The sequence below is a fragment of the Zosterops lateralis genome (assembly GCF_965231275.1).
Source record: "Zosterops lateralis genome assembly, chromosome: 4".
NCBI lineage: Eukaryota > Metazoa > Chordata > Aves > Passeriformes > Zosteropidae > Zosterops > Zosterops lateralis.
Window position 1 is genome coordinate 3,276,388 of NC_139765.1, and position 18,441 is coordinate 3,294,828.

General features: G+C 41.7%; 1 protein-coding gene across 1 annotated transcript in view; it reads right to left on the minus strand.

The window, feature by feature from the left end:
• The window catches only part of EFCAB6 (EF-hand calcium binding domain 6), a gene marked incomplete at both ends in the record, with an annotated part of 72,903 nt that extends 55,787 nt beyond the window's left edge, over positions 1-17,116 (minus strand). Inside the window, 3 exon segments of the mRNA XM_083860116.1 lie at positions 6,335-6,412; positions 9,906-10,030; positions 17,110-17,116. Coding sequence (XP_083716242.1) covers positions 6,335-6,412; positions 9,906-10,030; positions 17,110-17,116 — 210 coding nt within the window.
• Between the last annotated feature and the right edge of the window lie 1,325 nt (positions 17,117-18,441).

An 18,441-nucleotide genomic window follows, 5' to 3' on the forward strand; every position in this document is an offset into this window, starting at 1 on the left:
TCTTCCACACTTACACTGTTCTGTGTTGAATTGTTTAGCTTGCAAGAACAAAGCCTTGTTTAAAAAATATTACTCTTTTTAACCACTTTTTTCTGCAGAAGCCACTGGGGAATTGAGTCAGGCTGTGTTCTCTCTGGCTCACCTAAGAGCAGAAATAATAAAGACCCTGCCACTGCTCCTGACTCATTCACTCCAGTTTGGCTGCCTGAGATTATTTAACTCAGCTCAGCTGTATCTGCTCTACTTTTAGGAGTAAGGAGGAGAAGAGTCCTGGTAGGGAATCCTGATCATAGAGAAGTGACTTCAGTGGAGCCAAGATTCCATATTTTGGTGGTGGTGGTTTTTTTTTTTTTTTTTTTTTTTTTTTCTCCAAAAGAGTCAACAGTCTGAGTCCAGTCAACATTTCAAGCCCAGTCCTCCCACTGCAGAACATTTCTAGTCCTCTCTCCTGACTATTACCAACAACTGAGATAAGCAAAGGCTGCCCAAAGCAAGAGGTTGCGAGTCAGGTAAATTTGGCTACTCCTTGGCAGGGTGGAAGAAGACAAAGCTTGTCTGGCTAAAAGATGTGAAGACAGAAAAATAGATTTTATTCATTAGGAAAGTATTTTTTTATGATTCTATAGGAATTTATATCTATACTTCCTATAGATATAAAACGACAAAGAAAATTGAAATTCAAAGATAGGATTAGACTTCACCAGAGTAGGGATTACTCTTCCTTGCCGTGATTGGCGAAATGTTTCCACCACAAATCCAAGCTTTTCATGGGGAAAGAAACACATAAACCTCGATTCCTTTCTGTAGCCCTGGTTTTGTGCCTGAGGTGTTTTGGTTTTCTAAAATTCTTTTCCCAGGGAATTTTCTGTAAACAGGAGAAGTTTTTTTGTAAACTGTACTTTGTTTTCATTCCTTTTCCCAGGAGGGACTTCTCTTGATGTCCCTCTGGTCTGGCCAATGTGAGTGAAGAGGTTTGTCTTTGTTTCACCAATCAAATTGGTCTGTGTAGAATAGTATAATGGGGAGACACATCCCAAAAATAAAGGAGTCATTTCCAGCCTTCTGGATTTTGGAGTCTGTGTCATTGTAGTGTAAAACAGCATCTCCATTCTCCCTGCAATCAGATTTAACCAAAATGTATTATTTGATGAGATGTGGTTCCAGGCACCAGCGGCGTGTTTTTCTGCCAGCTTGATACAACCATTTGTCCTTGAGGGTTAGAAAGGCCACAAACCCACCAGTGAATGCTCTCAGGATCCTTCAGCAGAGCCACTGGAAGCACTGCTCCTGCTTGTTCTCTGGAGTGCTGCTGATATCACACACTCTCAGCAGCCACAAGCCCTTGCCACGGTGTCTTTGGCATGACGTGCTCTGTTGTCACCCACACGTGCCAGCTGGCTGCTGCTCCCCACCCCAGCAGTGACTGCACTTCAGCAGCATTCATGCATGTGAAACACTCATGGCTTCCCTTGGGAAGAGGGGAAGACAATTAATAATTTAAATATTTTCTTGTTCTCCGGGAGCATGGAGGGTATCCAGTGAAAACAGATCCCCTGCAGGGCATTGCGAGGGGGGAATTTCCAGGAACTCCCTTCTGCACACTGTTGGTGACTGTGAGATGGTTTCCTGCCACAAATCACTGGAATTTGTTGTGTCACCCACACAAAGTGCTGCCAACCTCTGTATCTCCTGGCATTTTCCTCAGCAACTGAGTCTGCCCCATGGATCTGGCCTTGTGAGGTGCACAGAGGAGGCTGGGACAGACATTCAGTGGTTCTTTTGAAGGAAACAAAAGCTGCTCGCCCTTGACATGAGGATCAGAAGCAAAATCTGTGTCCAAACTTGTGGCTGCTGCCCCTCACGAGAACTATACAGCCACCCTAATAAACAGCATATGGGAAATCTGGGGCTCTTATCTGCCGAGAAAGTGAAAATAGATAAAAAATTTTAATGGCAGCATCAAGAAATGTGCTGCAAAGAATAAGTTGGGGATGGAGTGGCAAAACCTGCTGCGTTCTTCCATTTTTGTGAGAATGTTTCAAAGATGCTGTCCTGGGTTGCAGTGTAGGATGTATGCAAAGTATTTATTCTATCACCATCTTCATGAGCTGTTGGAACCAGGTGGGGCAGTGTTTTCCCAGGCCCCTCCTTTGGGCTCTTCTGCTCATGGCCCATCAATGCCTTGCCCAGGACTCACAGGGAACTCCCTCCAGGAGCTCTCTCTGTTTAATGGGCCATCAAGGAGCCACTGCACGACTCCTCATCCCATTGGGAGATGCTCCGCCCAGGGGGAGGAGCCAAGCATTCCCACCTGGAGAGAATCTGGGATTTGGGACAGGACAAGCAGCCCTGACCCACTGGATTCCCAGAGGAGCAGAGCTCCCAGACCTTTCTACAGGATCACTGCTTCAGGAAGAGCCCCTCACCTGGACTGCTCCCACCACCCTGCTCAGGTTGTGTTCTGACTCTGTCAGTGCTCTTTTGTATTATTGCATTTATTTTATTTTATTTTACCTTTTTTCCTTTCTTCTTATTAAATTGTATTTCTGACTTGGAGCCTCTCACTCGTTTTGCTTTCAAACCACAACAGATGCCTAAATGAGTAAAGAAAAACTGTACTGTAACACCTGGTACTCTCTCTAGGAAAAGGGCTGGAGCTCAGAAGTGCTTTCAAGGCAAACCCTGTGACACAGCACAGCTCAAAAGCTCACTGGCCCATGAGCTGTCCCTGAGGGTTCTCCAATCTCAAGAGTGTAGGAGGAGCAGCTGAGGGCAGGAGAAGGAAGATGCTCAATCACTCTGCTTCCAGGACAGTCTGGGGCATTTTTCAGCAGCCTCTGTGTCTAACTGTCCCTTTCTCTTCAGCCAGCACACCCACACAGGGATGAACACTCAGATTTCCTGCCCTTCATGGAATCCTGCTGTAACCAGGGGCTGCAGGAAGAAAAGGGATGATGGGGAAGATTTTAGAGGTCCCTATTGCCAAATAGGGGGATTTCAATCTGCAAAGATCTATCAGTCCAGCATATTCCATGCAGGGAGATACATCCTCCGATTTTGTTTGTTTTGTTGAAAGGAAAGAAAGGAAATAAATGCCTGAAAAAAAATATTCTTCTCCGTGCTATAAACACATCAGTGCTCATTTTCTCTATATTCTACTTTGGGCCATTCTGTGTAAAATCTTTAATTAAAGTTTTTCTTTGAAATTGTCATCATCAAACCAGAAGAAAGAAAGTAAAAAATGGAAGGACACAGCTGTGCATATATGAAGTGCTATTCAGTACCAAATGAATTGGAACAAAATAAGTATCGTGACTGTTATGCTCTTAGTTTTGGCTCTGTATTCTCAGTAGCACAGTCTAACTTGTCACTTTATATTGATTCCATCTGTTTACACTCTGCAGAGTATTGGCTTCCTACAGTGAACATTTCCTATTTACCAGCTGGTAAAGATAGGCCCAAACCAGATAGAAAAGAATTAGACTATTTTCAGATCCTCATAAACATAAAATCAAAAATTAATGGGGGAGGGGAGATAAAAGTAGAGGGAGGGAGTGGAATATAAGGGTCTGGTGCTTGTTTCATATTGATAGTCCTCTACAACCCATTAACAATTTTTAGAGATCTTGAAATTTGTGCAACGAGCAAAATAAACCAATTTTCACTCCTCTTTACTTTCTTCTTTACATGAACAGCCTGATTGTAAATGCGAATCAATCACAGTACTTCAGTAATCTTTAAATAGAAACAGTTGGGGTCTGAATCTGGCTAATATAATATTCCCAGTCCCACCAGACAGCTCTGAGTGAAGGACTTGCACAGCAAATGGATATGCCCAGGCAGTACAGAGCCATCTTTGCACTCTGACAAACTTTCTTTTTCACAGTGGTTTGGATTCTTTTCTTTAGGAGACTATAATTTGTAGGGACTGACTCACTTCAGGAGAGTCTTATTGCTACCATTTAAAAAAACAAAACAAAACAAACTGTTGCAAGCTCTTTTTGAACAAAGTTGTCAGTTTTTTAATATTTAGGAACACCATGCCATGAAAACAGAGGCTCCTTTCTATGCCACCACATCCTTTTGCAAGTGGAAAACAAATCCTATCCCTACTTTTGGAGTCCTGACAGCCTGGTCAGCGAATCAGAGAGTCATTAATGTTGAAAAAGACTTCCAAAATCCTCAACTCCAACCCTCAGCTGAGCACAAACCATACTGCAAAGCACCATGTCCACTCATTTTTTGAACCCTTCCAGGGTTGGTGACTCCACCACTGCCCTGGGATGTCTGTTCTGATGCTCAACCACATCTTCAGGAGAGAAATTGTTCCTGATCTCCAACCTGAGCCTTCTAGTGCAGCTTGAGGCCAGTTCTCTTTGTTCTGTTGCTGGTTATCTTGGAGAAAAGGCTGATCCCCACCTGGCTGCACCCTCGTATCAGGGAGTTGTAGAGTGAAGAAGTGACCCCTGAGCCTCTTTTGCTCCAGGCTGAACAACTCCAGCTCTCTCAGCTGCTCCTCTTAGGGCTCCTCATGTTCCAGATCCTTCACCAGCTCTGTTTCCCTTCTGGAGCAGGGGAATGCCCAAAGGATGCTGCAACCCAGTGAGAAGCCCAGGCTGGGGCAGGTTTCCTGGCAGTGTTTTAGGGGGCTTTTTGGGGTCTGTTTGTTTAACACATATGCAAATTAAAAACTCAGCGTTACAAATATAAACGTGTCCTTGATGGATTATGTGCATCCAAATGAAGCAGAATGAGGTTTGTCTTGAGACGAACCAATGTGATAGGTCACAAAGAAATATTGAAGAATAAATGAACTCTTTAGTGTATTTGAATGACTGTCTGTGTGTATCATGCATCTATACATCTTGCATTAATATTTCCTTCTTTAACTGAATTGTTCTTGGGACACATAGGTAGCAGCAACCTTGCCTGAAGTTAATAATTCTTTCTGTTAATGCACTACAGTATGTGTAACAGCTCTATTTCACAATGCTGTTAAAAAAAACAACCCACCACAGGACCTTGTAAAATAAATACAGCTCTAATTAGAACTGGAGGATATTTTCAATTCATAAATTCTGTAACAAAAACAACAAAAAAAGCATTTCAGCAGTTTCTTTTGCGATAGGAAACGCTCAACACGAAAACGTAAACGTTGCTCTTCAGTTGAGGTGTATATAGCCAAATGAATAAAAAGCTATGGCATTAATAACATCTATAGCAAGTTATGATTGATAGGCTTTTCTAGAGCGAGAAAAGATTGTCTTGGATACAATCTGTCCTCACAGCCTTGCGATATGTTAATATTTTATTCAGGCTAGAGTGAGGAAATATTCAGATGTCCTACTCGGTGGAAGAGAAGCAAATGGGTTGCAAATGCAACTGCAGCCCTGAGGTGCAATAACAGCTGTGAAATCAGAAAGATTTTATTTCCTTCTCCCCAAATTACAGGCCAAGTCCATGCCAAACACAGCAGGAGGTTGGATTTTCCTAGGAATTTACATCAGGTTATGTTTAATGTATTTCTTCTTCTATGAGCAGTTTGAGGGTAGAGCCAACAGACTGTCACACAGTGCTGTGAAAGGCATGGAATACTCCTCTGTGTCCTGGTAAATAATAACTATTATTTAGTTGCTAATGATGGTGATATGTGACATTAGGTAAACTTGCAAATGCCCAAACATACTAAGATACCGTGATGTTTATAAACAAATTTTCCTGGCTCAGTTTGTGCAAAGATAAAATAATAAAAGTACAGAATTCCCACAGTCGCACGATCACTTTCTCCTTGGTTTATTAGGGAAGGTGTGTGCTGTTCAAATTTGTGCTGAGATTTAAGCATCTGGATACTTCTGTGTGAAAAGAGAACAAAATGTCTGAAATACCATTCTTGTGATGTTTTACACAAGCCTTGCAAAGGGCTGGGCACTTACAGAAGTTTTGCTGCCGTGTAGAATCGACTCTCTTTAAAAAGTCAATTGTCTTTGCTCAAGACACAAGCATATAATGAAATAAAATCACAGTGGGTCTATGTCACTCCTACACCAGAGATTTGTAGCAAGACTGCTTGAAAGAGAAGAGTTCTGAAGGGTTTTGATGCTAAAAAGGGATTCACAGTGGGGATTAAAGAGGCTTTCAAAATATGCCTTGAGCTGAATAAAAAATGCCCAAACAACAACAAACCCTTAACCAGACAAGTGTGAATAGATCTTCATGATACAGCAACAGGGAAACATCCTTTAAAACTCGTTACTAAATTGTTATCAGTACATGGAGAACACCATCTACTTATCTGAAATGAATTATTACCCCTGCATGTGGTTTCTGTTATTACCCTGGTCAACGTACTTTCTCCTTGAGCAGCGATTCCAGCTGATTTCATGTCACTGTTTGGCAGCTGTGGCTGCTCAACCTGAAAATAAATACAATAAAAAGGACTGGGTGAACATAAACCACAAGTCATTGACAGACATAAAACACAAGTGCTCCACTGTGCCATTGACCACTGTAAGAACATCAGTGGGAGAGTTTTGTTTTGGCATGTGAACGACTACAAATGGAAGAAAGTGGCTTGATCCTGCCTTTTTAAAAAAAATTACCACAAATCTGAATCCCTGAGAAATGTGGCTGTAGCTCCTCGACCACAGGTGTGATGACTGTTAATGTAAAATAACTTCTCTTGAAGGATTTTTTTTTGTGCCATAGAGAGCACAAAGGATGATCTGCAGCTTTGGAATGACACCCTACTTGTGAGTCCCAAGGTAATGAAATTATAGCACAAGTTCTCCCCTCTGTTCAAGTGTTCTTCAGAGAACAATCGTGTTTTCTCCTCCTCTTCCCCCCAGCACACACCTCCAATCCATTCGTCACCAGTGAGTTTTAAAATCTTTTAAAAGATGAAAATACATCACCTTGCTTTTACTTTTTTGCTTCCTCACCTCATTGATTTGCTTCAAGCACTGTCACAGGTCATTTTCAGAGTCCACTACCAGCCAAGTTTACTCTTGCAAGTAGGAGATGCTGTGGGTACCAAATTGCACCCTCTGCACATCCTCCTTTGCTCTCAAAGGAAGAACTTTGAAACCCCTTTTGAAAAGTCTTGTGCAACTTCAGTCAGATCTCTTTTTTGGGGGGGAGGGTGAAGTCCTAGAAACCAAGCACTGCTGTGGATTCACCCTCTGAATTCAGCGACTGAATTAAACAGAGAGCATCTCTGGAAATTCCTCCTCCCGTCCCCATTCCTGGAAAACAGCACCTGCACTGCCCTCCCGTGGAAATCTCACCAATTTGTGCCTGGCAAAGCCCCTGGAAATCCCCAGACCAATATTTCAGAGCAGACAGCCTCAGATATTGCCTAAAAAACCAGCTGGCCAAGGGACGAGACTGCCCAAGCATGATCCTTACTCTCCATGTTTGAATGAATTTAAGAGGAAGTCAAGAGTAACACATATTATCCTTGAAGGCTGGAAGAAAATCCAACCCCAAGCGTACAAAAAGCTTTATGTTTTATTATATTGCATGTAATAAAGAAAAGATTAACCTTTTATTCCAGGAAAGTTCTGTCATTTGTTATTTAATTAGTTTTCACTAATTAATTAGAATTTTTTAAGCTCCCCCTGTCTCTCTGGGAGAAAGTGGCTTAGGTGCCTCCCTTTTTTCTTCTTTTCTTTTGGTGCTCCTCTTCTTCCTCCTGCTTCCTTTCAAAGTCCTAATCCCATTTTTGTATCCCTCAGTATTACACTCCTTCATTCTCTCTTTGTCTGAGAGTTTTCTTAGCTTTGCACTTGCTGGGAACAAAATTGGACCAGAATTTACAGAATATTTTTTTGAGGTGACCCCTTGAAAGCCAGATCATATAAACCCAGAGGAAAAAAATTAAGGAAAAGGAATTTCTCTGAAAATTCTCATGCAGAATTTCACCCTTGATATTTCATTGGAGGAGTGAAAAATATTTAGTGCTCCACTAAGAAGGCTACAGATTTCCTCAGGGTTTTTATTTTCATGCACAGTAAAACTTGACTTTCCATTTTCTTCATTGAAAGAAGAATCCAAATTTGATCCCAGTTCACACACCGCTGGTGTCTTCACAACCTTATTAATGAAAAATTATACGAAATGAAGATGAATGTGAGTTATTTATTAAAAAAGCATTGAATCCTGAGGCGTTTTAACTTTTCCATCAGTGGGTCCCTTGGCTTCACTTCCAGGTTTCATTTAAAGACGTGCCAAGCTGAGTGCCATGTTTTCAAATCACAATTAAAATGATTTAGCTACAATTCCTTCCACACAAAACGACTTCCCATTGTTGCTTTAGAGAGCAGACTGACGAGCCTTAAAGGCTCATATTTTTTTCCAGGAGCAGATCAGTGGCTCAGCAGACCATTCCCTCCATCAGCCCAGGAACATTCCTATGGCAACTACGCCACTTGCACGTAGAGAAAAAGCAATTTTAGGAAAAAGTGGAGCATATCTCTGTATCACTAGAAGCTCACATTAGCAGCTACATTATGGACTGAGAGCTCCACAACCCACAAGTGATTCACAGTTCCAGCTTAGGAGATATTTGCCTGCAAACTACAGAACTCTTGCCTACCTTTTGAACATGCTGGTACTTCTGGCAACTTTAGGGAAGTTTGCAAGGAAATCAATATATGGCACAGTAATTGAAAATATTTGGAGTCTGTATTTTATTATATGTGGATAAGGCCTAAATTGCTATCAGATTTTTTAATTCTTCATTTGGACTACTAGTTCCTCAAACTAAGCAAAAATAAATTTCTTTTATAGTTCTGGTTTTAATTTTGCACATTATACATTGCTAGTTCTCAACTATTTGTCCAGAATTGGCATTATTTTAATATAGGTAAATTCCTCTCAAAAACTTACAACCTATGAGCCTTTCCATCATGTAAGATAAATTTTTTTCAAAGCTTTAGCTCTATGAACTTTCACATGTTTATATGAAAGCATGTTCATTCTCATCAATCTCACTGACACATCCTCCTCTTCTACCAAAACACTCTTGGAGTGTTTCAGAGGGATGTGTGTCCTCCTAATGATAATTTAGTATTAGCAAAGAAATCAACACCAACCTCAGCTGAAAAGGGCTTAACCCATTACAGACTGATTTGTTTAAAAAGCAAATGTAACAGATGAGTTCACCAAATTAAACAAACAAACAAAAGAGAGTCAAGTGCTTCAGGAAAAAAATAAATATATATATAAAAATTGTTTTTACCTCCACATTCAGGACAGAAATGGAAGTGTACAATAATGCTGGTGCAGACTGTGCATCAGAATCCTCCTCTATATTTTTGATAGGCCTCAGTTATGATCTTATATAAACACCCAGTGCTCCTTCAAGTCCAATCTGATGGTGGTTTATAAGGTGACAAATTCCCACAGTGAGAAGAGAAGCTCACTGTGCAGACAAAAACCAGCTGGTCTCTGACTCAGAGTTCACAACCTAATCTATGCATATTCATAACACTGCATGTATATGAATTTAAGCTGTGAGATCTTCTCTTAAATAAAATTAAAAAAAAAAAAATCTGCTGGCACACTGTAACTCCTTCACATGGAGAGACACATTATACAGACAAAAATCTCATGTAAACATTCCAGTTGTCAAAATTTAGGTCACATTACTTTTGCAAGTTTTCCGAAAGTTTCACTTGAGTAGGTTTTGACCGTGTCTTGCACCTTTTTTGATGTGACTGGTCTGGAAACCTGCTCCCAGGTGAAATTTTGCTCTTGACATAAACAGGGACAGCCTCTAAACAATTATCAGCAGCAATGACACGGTGTGGCCCTGCCAGCACAGTGTCACATTTCACTTCTTCTACACAGAAGAGAAAGGTTTCAACACCTCCTGAGCTCACCCTTTGAGACTGTCAAAGTCTGACCAACATCAAGCACCTGAAATTCTTTCTTTTTTCCAGTTCATCTTTGTCAACTATATTTTGAAGTAAGATCTGTCCAATGTCCCAGGAGAAAAATTTGGGATCTGGGACAGAGCTCACAGATGTATCTGTAAAATATATTAGGCAGTCATCCTGGTGCTCCTAAGTTTGGCAAAATCAGTTTTGTTGGTTTTTTTTTCCTAAGAACCTTCAGTACAAATCACTTCATTTCTATAAAGGTATTAATGCATAATGTAATTTCCTATAAATGTATATGTAAATCAGTTATTGATAGATCCGCAGCTTTGAAAGCCAAACGCAACTGTAACTCAAAAAAGATTCCAAGGTTTCTCTTTCTGCTAATACAGGCTAAAGAGTAAGTTGGAATATGCATTTAAGTTTTAAAAGCTAAAAAGTTTTGAGTGTCAGAATGTGCTCCATGGCAGCAGCACCCACACTTCAAACAACAGGGAGAAGATCATTGCCCTGTGCAATTTCGAGCCTTTATTCAGTTATTGAGCTGTGGGTAGGGATGCCACATAGAAGTGGGATCAGAATTCGTTGTCTGCATCAGGGCTCTGTGGCTGGTGTACATTCCAGCAAATTTCCTACTAAAAACAACACCAGCAATGGAGAGGGATGTATCTGGCAGTGCAATAGTGTACAGGGATGATTTCTTTTACTCAAGACACCTCTGGCTCTCATGGATTTGGCCTGATGTTTCTTTTGGATTCATGATGAGCCAAATTTAACCATAAATATGAGAATTTGTATGAGCCTTCTGCTTGAATCAAAGGAGTTTTTGAACACAAATTTGAACTCTAGGCCTAGTTCACAGGTATTTATGTTTTTACCATCTTAGGATCTGCTCTTAAACAAAACATAACTGCCTTTAGAAGAAGCTTTGATTATGAAAAGCAAGATGGCAAAGTGCAGCTTTTTGTTATTTACAGCTTTGCTGCAGTTTTACAAGAGCAAATTTTTTTCTTATGTTCATCCCTTCCTTACAATGAAGGTGACACAATCATGGATGCCTTGCACATTTCATTTCAACTTCAAGCCATTCTGACAAAAGAAAGCATTCAAATTCACAGCTGGATACAGCTCCAGTGAAATCAATAGAGCTGTCACACATTACTCCTGTAATGAATCTGACCCTAAAACTAAAAATGCACGGCAAGGAGAGGAGGAAAAGCAACACAAACTGGTGGAGGGAGCCTCACATGAAAACAATTAAAAATTACTTGCAAGAAGAGTGTCCAGGTTGGGATTACCAGCAAATTCAGACTTGATTGGAATTATAAATCTTATTTGTCCAGAAGATGAGCTTTCTTTGGTGAGTGTATTGTCATTCCAAAGAAGTTGTCAAAGGATAAGAGCTGTTCCATATCCATTATAATTGGAACTGGTGGTCTTGGAGTTGTAGCCCTGGTTTTGTGCCTGAGATGTTTTGGTTTTCTGGAATTCTTTTCCCAGGGAATTTTCAGTAAATAGGAGAAATGTTATTGTAACTGTACCTTTGTTATTCATTCCTTTTCCTAGGAGGGATTTCTTCTTGATGTCCCTCTGGTCTGACCAATGTGAGTGAAGAGGTTTGTCTTTGTTTCACCAATCAAATTGGTGTGTGTAAAATAGTATAAAAGGGAAACACATCCCAAAAATAAAGGAGTCATTTTCAGCCTTCTGAATCTCAGTCTGTGTTGTTGTGGTGTAAAACAGGATCACTGTAGTGACTTCAGAACAGACTTGAGTCCAAAGGAGGCATCTCTCTCAAGTTTCAGTGGACTCCAGAGCAGGGAAGGAAGTAAAGACCCTGTTTCCTCACACACAGACAGGAGGAACAAGAACTATGTGAGCAGGAGCATGGCTCCCTCTTCCACCCTCTTCCCACCTGCAGAATTAGATTGGTTTAGCTCATCCCACAGGATCCAGCAGACACAGAGTGCCTGACAGATGACTTCTCCCCAGGCAGTGGAGAAAATGTGTCCCAAACCCTAAACAGGAATTCTGACCTAAAGTCCCAAGACTGTGGACACAACCTGTAGTTGATTTAATTGAATGCTATCTCCTATGTCAGCACTTTCAGATATGCACTTAAGAGTAGGAGGCTGGAGTGGAAGCCTAACTCCTTTACCACAAAATTACACCTGGAAGTGTTTTCTGCCATTATCTCTGAAGTCTGTGCACATTAAAATACTCTAAAAATATTTTAAACCACCACCTTTTAGTTGAGAAAGCCTGCTATTTTATTAAGCAGCATAGCTGCTTTAAGTGTTGATATTGAGTTTCAGGATTTTGGGGGAGAAAAATTCATATACCAGACACAAGCTCATTACACTAATTACTCTGTTTCATGAAGAAATAGTATTAATTTTCCAGGAAATCTGCAGCAAACTCCTCTGCAAGTGCAGACAGAAGAGTTAAGTAGGTAAACAACAATCAGACATGGCATTTCCAGGGTGGTGCCAGGGTGGCTCCACCAGGGCAAAGCTGAGGGATTTGAATCTGCCCCATGAAACCCCCCCAGCTCAAACTGCTCCTGCAAACAATGCTCTCAGCTCCAGGGAGAAATCTGAGAGCCCAGGGCAGTCTAGGGATCAAAACCTTGGCAGAGCCCTGATGCCTAAAATTCTGATTTTAGGCAACGGGCTGCTCCAGAGCTTATTCAGGTATGATGAGGAACTTGTTTCTTCCCCTGTGTAAAAGGTTTTAAGTGCTGACAAAACAAGGATGACCCAGGTGATGGTGCTATGATCCAATCTTTTCCATACTGTTTTATAATCATTAGTCACAAAACCACTTTTGGATATTGACATTCTTAAGCACTGGATCACAGTTTTTAACTTACAAGGTTAACCCAATCAAGACTTCAAAGGAAATATTTCAAGACCTTGTTTTCTCTGTTATGAATGTAATCCAAAATGAGAAATTTGGTTTCTCTCCAAGCTGAGTGACAGTCAGAGAGTACAACATATTTCCTCCTCTCTCTGAAATGTGCCAATCAACTGCACCCTGCTCCTGCCATTCAGTCATCGCAGTATAGAAAGCAAATGTTAGCACAGGGAATTCTGTGAGCTCTGCAGACTTTGAGTTGTTTTCCATCCTTTGTCTCTCCTGTCCAGCTGAGAAGGGGGAGAGATAGAAAGGATTGGTGTCACCCAGTCAAGGTCAACTCACCACTCAGTCAATCACAACTTGGTAAAGAGAGATATGAAAAAAAAAAGAGAAGATATTGCACAGACAAGTGAAAAAGAGCTGGACAAGAGCAAGACTTATTAGCCACCCAGTGAAAATGCAGCACTGTACAGTATTTTGCATAGGTACAAAAGCCCTTCTGCCTCCCACCCTGAAAAAATTCACCCAAATGAATAAACAAAAGAACCCACCACAGTGGCTGGTACACTGGGACCTGTGCAGCTTTGGCTCCTTAGAAACCATGAACAGTGAGAGTCTACTTCTTACAGCCCAAGAACTCAAATGAACCAGTTCTGCCTGCAAGAGCCACCCCATCATAAATATGGGCAATAACCCATATTGTTTGTTTCAGGCAAACACACAAATGTTGATTCTGCTGTTGCCTCCTTGTACCAGCCTGGGGAAAAGAGACCAGCCAGAGGGAAATTCACAGCCCTTTCAATACTACTCAGCTCTTTTTACAGCATCAACAGATATATTTTAATCATTTTTTTTGGCTAAAGGACTGCCCAAAAAGCAGATGCAGCAGTAGCTCTGTGGCTCAGTAACTAGACTACAACAGGAGTATGGTAGGCAGTAGCACATCCTGATGCTGCTGAAGTCATTTGCAACGCTTCCTTTGACTCCAGAAAATCAGGATGGAGCTCTAAAACACTCCTGTAAAGTCCTGTACACTCCCTGTAAATTCCTGTAAAGTCTGCTGGCATTTTTCTGGACTCTAAAACATTTTCTTGTTGAAATTTCTGTGCATCAGGTCTAAGCTTGTCTTTCTCACAGACCCTTCAGAAACAGCACATGGTCTGTGGTCTGAGAAGTCAAAATTACTGATACAGAGCAAACAGATTTCAGGTTTCATTGAATACTGAGCCTGATCCAATTCTCACTTACGTTGCCTTTGTACCTGCAAAATATCAGTGCATGAATCAAGAATAACTTACCTGCACTGAATAGCTCCTGATTTATGTGTTACTTGGAATTCACAGCAGTGCATAAAAACTCATAAATCAGATCCACTGCTTATATTTTTAAGTACATTTCTACTAGTGTGAGAGCAAGATCCTCAGCTATCATAAATCAGAGCAGCTCTGCTTGCTTTCCTATCTTAAGAAGAATTACAGCATTTACAGCCACAAAGAGATTTGGCTCTCATTTCAATAATTTAATTGATAAGAGTTTCCCAAGTGTCTGTTTGCGTAGCTCCTGCAGCTAAGCCACGTTTCACTACAGCTACAAGATGGATGAATCTTGCAAATGTTGTATTTCTGGTCAGCTTAGATAGAAATGTAAAATGCCTCTCTGCCACTCCTCACACTTTTCCCCTGCTCCAGTGTGTGTCAGAGTCTTCACAGAGAGCTCCTGCACAGGCTCCTTTCCAAGGGCCACAGCTCCTGCCAGGAATTTTCTCCAGCACAGAGCAGCTTCCTTCAGGCCTCTTCTGCACAGGCTGCAGCTTCTTTCTGGCCATAGCTGCCTGGAGGTCAGCAAGGTGTGGGTGCAGTCTGCCCCAGCTGCAGTGAAATCCCTGCTTCCCCACGGGTCTGCAGGGGAATCACTGCTTCAGCACCCAGGGCACCACCTCCTTCTCCTCTCCTTTAGGATCTGCAGGCTGGTTTCTCACACTTGTTTCTTTCTCCTTTCTCTCTCTCAGCAGAGCTGTGCACACCTACAGGTACCACAGACACACAGGGCAAGTCACCCTGAAATCCAGATACTGGGTGAGCAGGAGCTTCCTGCAGAATGATTTCCCACCTCCCAGCTCTTCCTGGAGCTGTGTGTTGGAAGCAGGCAGCGTCTTTGCCAGTGATCACCAGCCAGGGGGGAAATTCTGATGTGTAAATCAGACTATCCACAGTATAGATGGTGTCTCCTCACTGCCATCCTTTTCACACCTCACTAACTCTAGTTATGAAATCCTTAATCAATGTGTTCTCATGCTACTTTTCTCTGTTCCATGGTTTGAGGGGGAAAGGCTCATTCTAGAAATATCAACTACCTACTTTGCCCTACTCAGAGGATGACCAAAGGGCTTCCCTCTTCACTTCATACAATGCTGGGAAAACAGCAGCAGCACTTGCTTTATGGAACGTGCAAAATGGAAGCAAATAAAGATGACAGCACTCTCTAGAAAGAATAAACAATCCTACAGATAACCATATCCTCTCTCCCATGTTACCTGCCCCTATGTGACATTTTTCTTGTTTCCAGCACAAGTCATTTGTTTGGTCAAACCACCTCCAAGAGATCTGTCCAGTAATGCAGCAGTTTGAAATAACCTACAGGAGGTGTGTTTTGTTTTAGAGAAAAAGAGAATTTTGTATATAGTGACCAAGTAATTTTGTGTCCCAAAGAGGGGAATACTCACAAAGTGAAAGCCAACCTACCAAACATCACATAAGGAGGTTCAGCAGCATGAAAACTGCCTCCTGCTCTGCCCTGCTGCCTCTGGCACCACTTCCTCAGTGGGCAGATTAATCTTGGCACAGATTAATGCCCTACAGAGCACATTAAAACTTTGTTTCCCACAAATATTTGTGTATGTAGCCTACCTTCAATGCAGTCCCTTTGAATTCAGTGATTCATTAGAATCATTAAATGAGTGGTTCTCATTTAGAGACAGTAGCTTGAGCAGAAGTGTGTAGGATCATAGAAATGTGATGGCTGCACATAGCAACGTAGTTATTGCTAGAAAAAGAAAGCTTTGAAATTACCTCTTTATTTCAAAGACTTCATGTAAATTGCTGCAGATTACTCAGTAAAAGAGTGACCAAATGATCCGCACTTGCATGGTTAAAACCTAAATGTTTACAACTTTAATTGACCCGCGCCACATTTTTGTTTCTATTCTTCTTTCATCCTGTTTAGAATACACAGGCTTATACAGATCTTTATTAGTAATAACAAATCAGAACTATTTTAGCCTCTAATCTCACTGGTATTTACTGAGGGAGGAACAAGGAACGTGTCTGAAAGACCAAACCCTCAGCATGTGTGGCTGGAGCAGGGTGGTTAAAAAACTGAAACTGGAGACCCAGTGTGGGTCTTTCTTTGTGAGTTTAAATCCTACCAGTTATGGAGTGGTAGCAATCCCAGCTACTGAAAGTCTCCTGCAGCATTTGCAGGATTTTCTGTTTCTGTAGGGTTAGAACTGCCTTTGAGGGGAAGGGGAGTGCAGAATAAGGTGCAGAGGAAAACAAGAGTGAAAACAAGAGTGATATCCTGTAGCCCTGGTTCCATGCCTGAAGTGTTTTGGTTTTCTGAAATTCTCTTTTCAGGGAATTTTTTGTAAACAGGAGAAATGTTTTTGTAACTGTACTTATATTATCCATTTCTTTTCTTAGGAGAGACTTCTTGAGGTCCCTCTGGTCTGACCAGTGTGATTGAAAAAGTTTGCCTTTGTTTCACCCATCAAATTGGTCTGTGTAAAATAGTATAAAAAAAAGACACATCCCAAAAATAACGGAGTCATTTTCAGCCTTCTGAAACTGTCATTGTGGTGTAGAACAGAGTCAGTACCTGGGAAAAATTATGATTTTTTTTTTCTTTTGAAACAAAAGAGTGGCCTTCCCAGTGGAGCTTGAAATCTAAACATTTTCCTTAATTTTGTTCTAATTGGTTCACTTTTTCTGAGACCTTAGAGCTCTCCCATATTTTCTGGGTGCCTCTCCTCCAAAGCCCAAAGGAAGCAGATGCAAGGCCTGTAAGGGCTGCAGTCTTAACACACTGTAACACCAGCTGCGAGGATTAAATTGTCATCTTATGCTCAGTGCTGGCAAAAGCTGAGTGTGTGACAGAGATGGTGACAGTGGGTTTAATGTCTGGGTGGCAGTTACTTTGAATATCACTCGTACCACACACATCAAGCCAGTCGGCACATTAGTGCCTGTGACTGGGATCAGTCTGAGCAGTCATTCCTTTGCCTTTCTTTCTTTCCTCATCTTGTGTGCTGTCACACATTGCAGCACTCCCTCCTACAGCACAGCATTCCTCCCCAGAGCAGGTTTTGAGCTCGTACACGCCATGTGGCAGCGTGGATCTGTCTCTCCTTCTTGCTCAAGGACACGGTTCTACCTTTTGCAGACAATATTTGGCAGGGAAAAAAAAAAAAAACTCAGTCTGGATGTGAAGGAGACTGTCCCCAAGCAGAGACCTCTGGCCAAGTGCAGGGCTCAGACAAGGACCTGGCAGGACACCCCCAGGGGCAGCTTGGGCTCTTTGCCTGTTATCTGATACCACCATCCACGTCCATTCAGCTTAAATTCAGCCTGTAAAGTACAGCAGCTGAGGAACCAGCACACATTTGATTCTACTGTCCCTCCTCCATGGTATGGAGGCCATTCCTGGCACAGAGGCAGCATGGACAGCTGGAGGTGGCAGTTCCTCAAACCACTCCAGCTTGCACTGCCAGGGTTTATCATCTGTGCACAGCAAAAGTTGCTGTGTGGATTTATGATTTTGCCCATGGATGAACTGGCAAAACCCAGAAAAAAATTTTGCTGGCACAGTGCAGCTCCCCAAAAGAGCCTAAAGTTCCTGCATTAGCTCTTCACCCTTTTCAAAACCAGCTTATGGTAAGGAGTCCTGAGCTGATAATAGTTATTCTGACATGTTGGGGTTCTAGAGCACAAAGACTTGCCCTGAATTTCTGTACATTTTTTCTCACATTCACTTTTAAAGATGACACAGCTCAGATGCTGTCAGGAGGACATTGGGTGATACAGGCACCCAAGTGTGATTCAAGCCTGAGAGCTGTAGGGAGGAGTTGTTCCAGTCTGCCTGTAGAGTTTGCCATCATTCTCCCGCCTTTAAGAGGGCTGATTTTAGACCAGAGTGCAGTGGCAGCAGTTTTCTTGATTTCCTTGCCACTCTCTGCAGCTAAACCAGCAGTTTGTACTGGAGTGTGACTTGGCACTCGAGGTTTAAACCTCATTAAGCTGAAATCTGGGTATGTTTCTATTTTTAACAATTGCTCATTTTTGCTGATTCTCTCTCCACTGCCAGAATGAAGCTGATTATTGGGTGCATTTCTGCCCTGCATGACACACACTGTGACAGGTAGCAGAAAATACTCATCTGCACACGTTTTATGATTCAAACACTAGAGGACACCAGTCTGCAGATCCTGCAGTAAAGAAATCAAATAGATTATGTAGAGAGGTTAAACATCATCATTTCTGTACTGTGCCCTTCCCACAGATATGTTCACTGGGTTTGGGAATTTTATTGTTACAAACATTGTTCCTCAATTCTCTCCTTAAACTTTTGGTGGTAAACCTTTTCCCTCAGCAGAAGCAGCTCAGCAAATTGGAATATTGAGGGGAGAAAGAAAGAAACTTTCTTGGTTTTC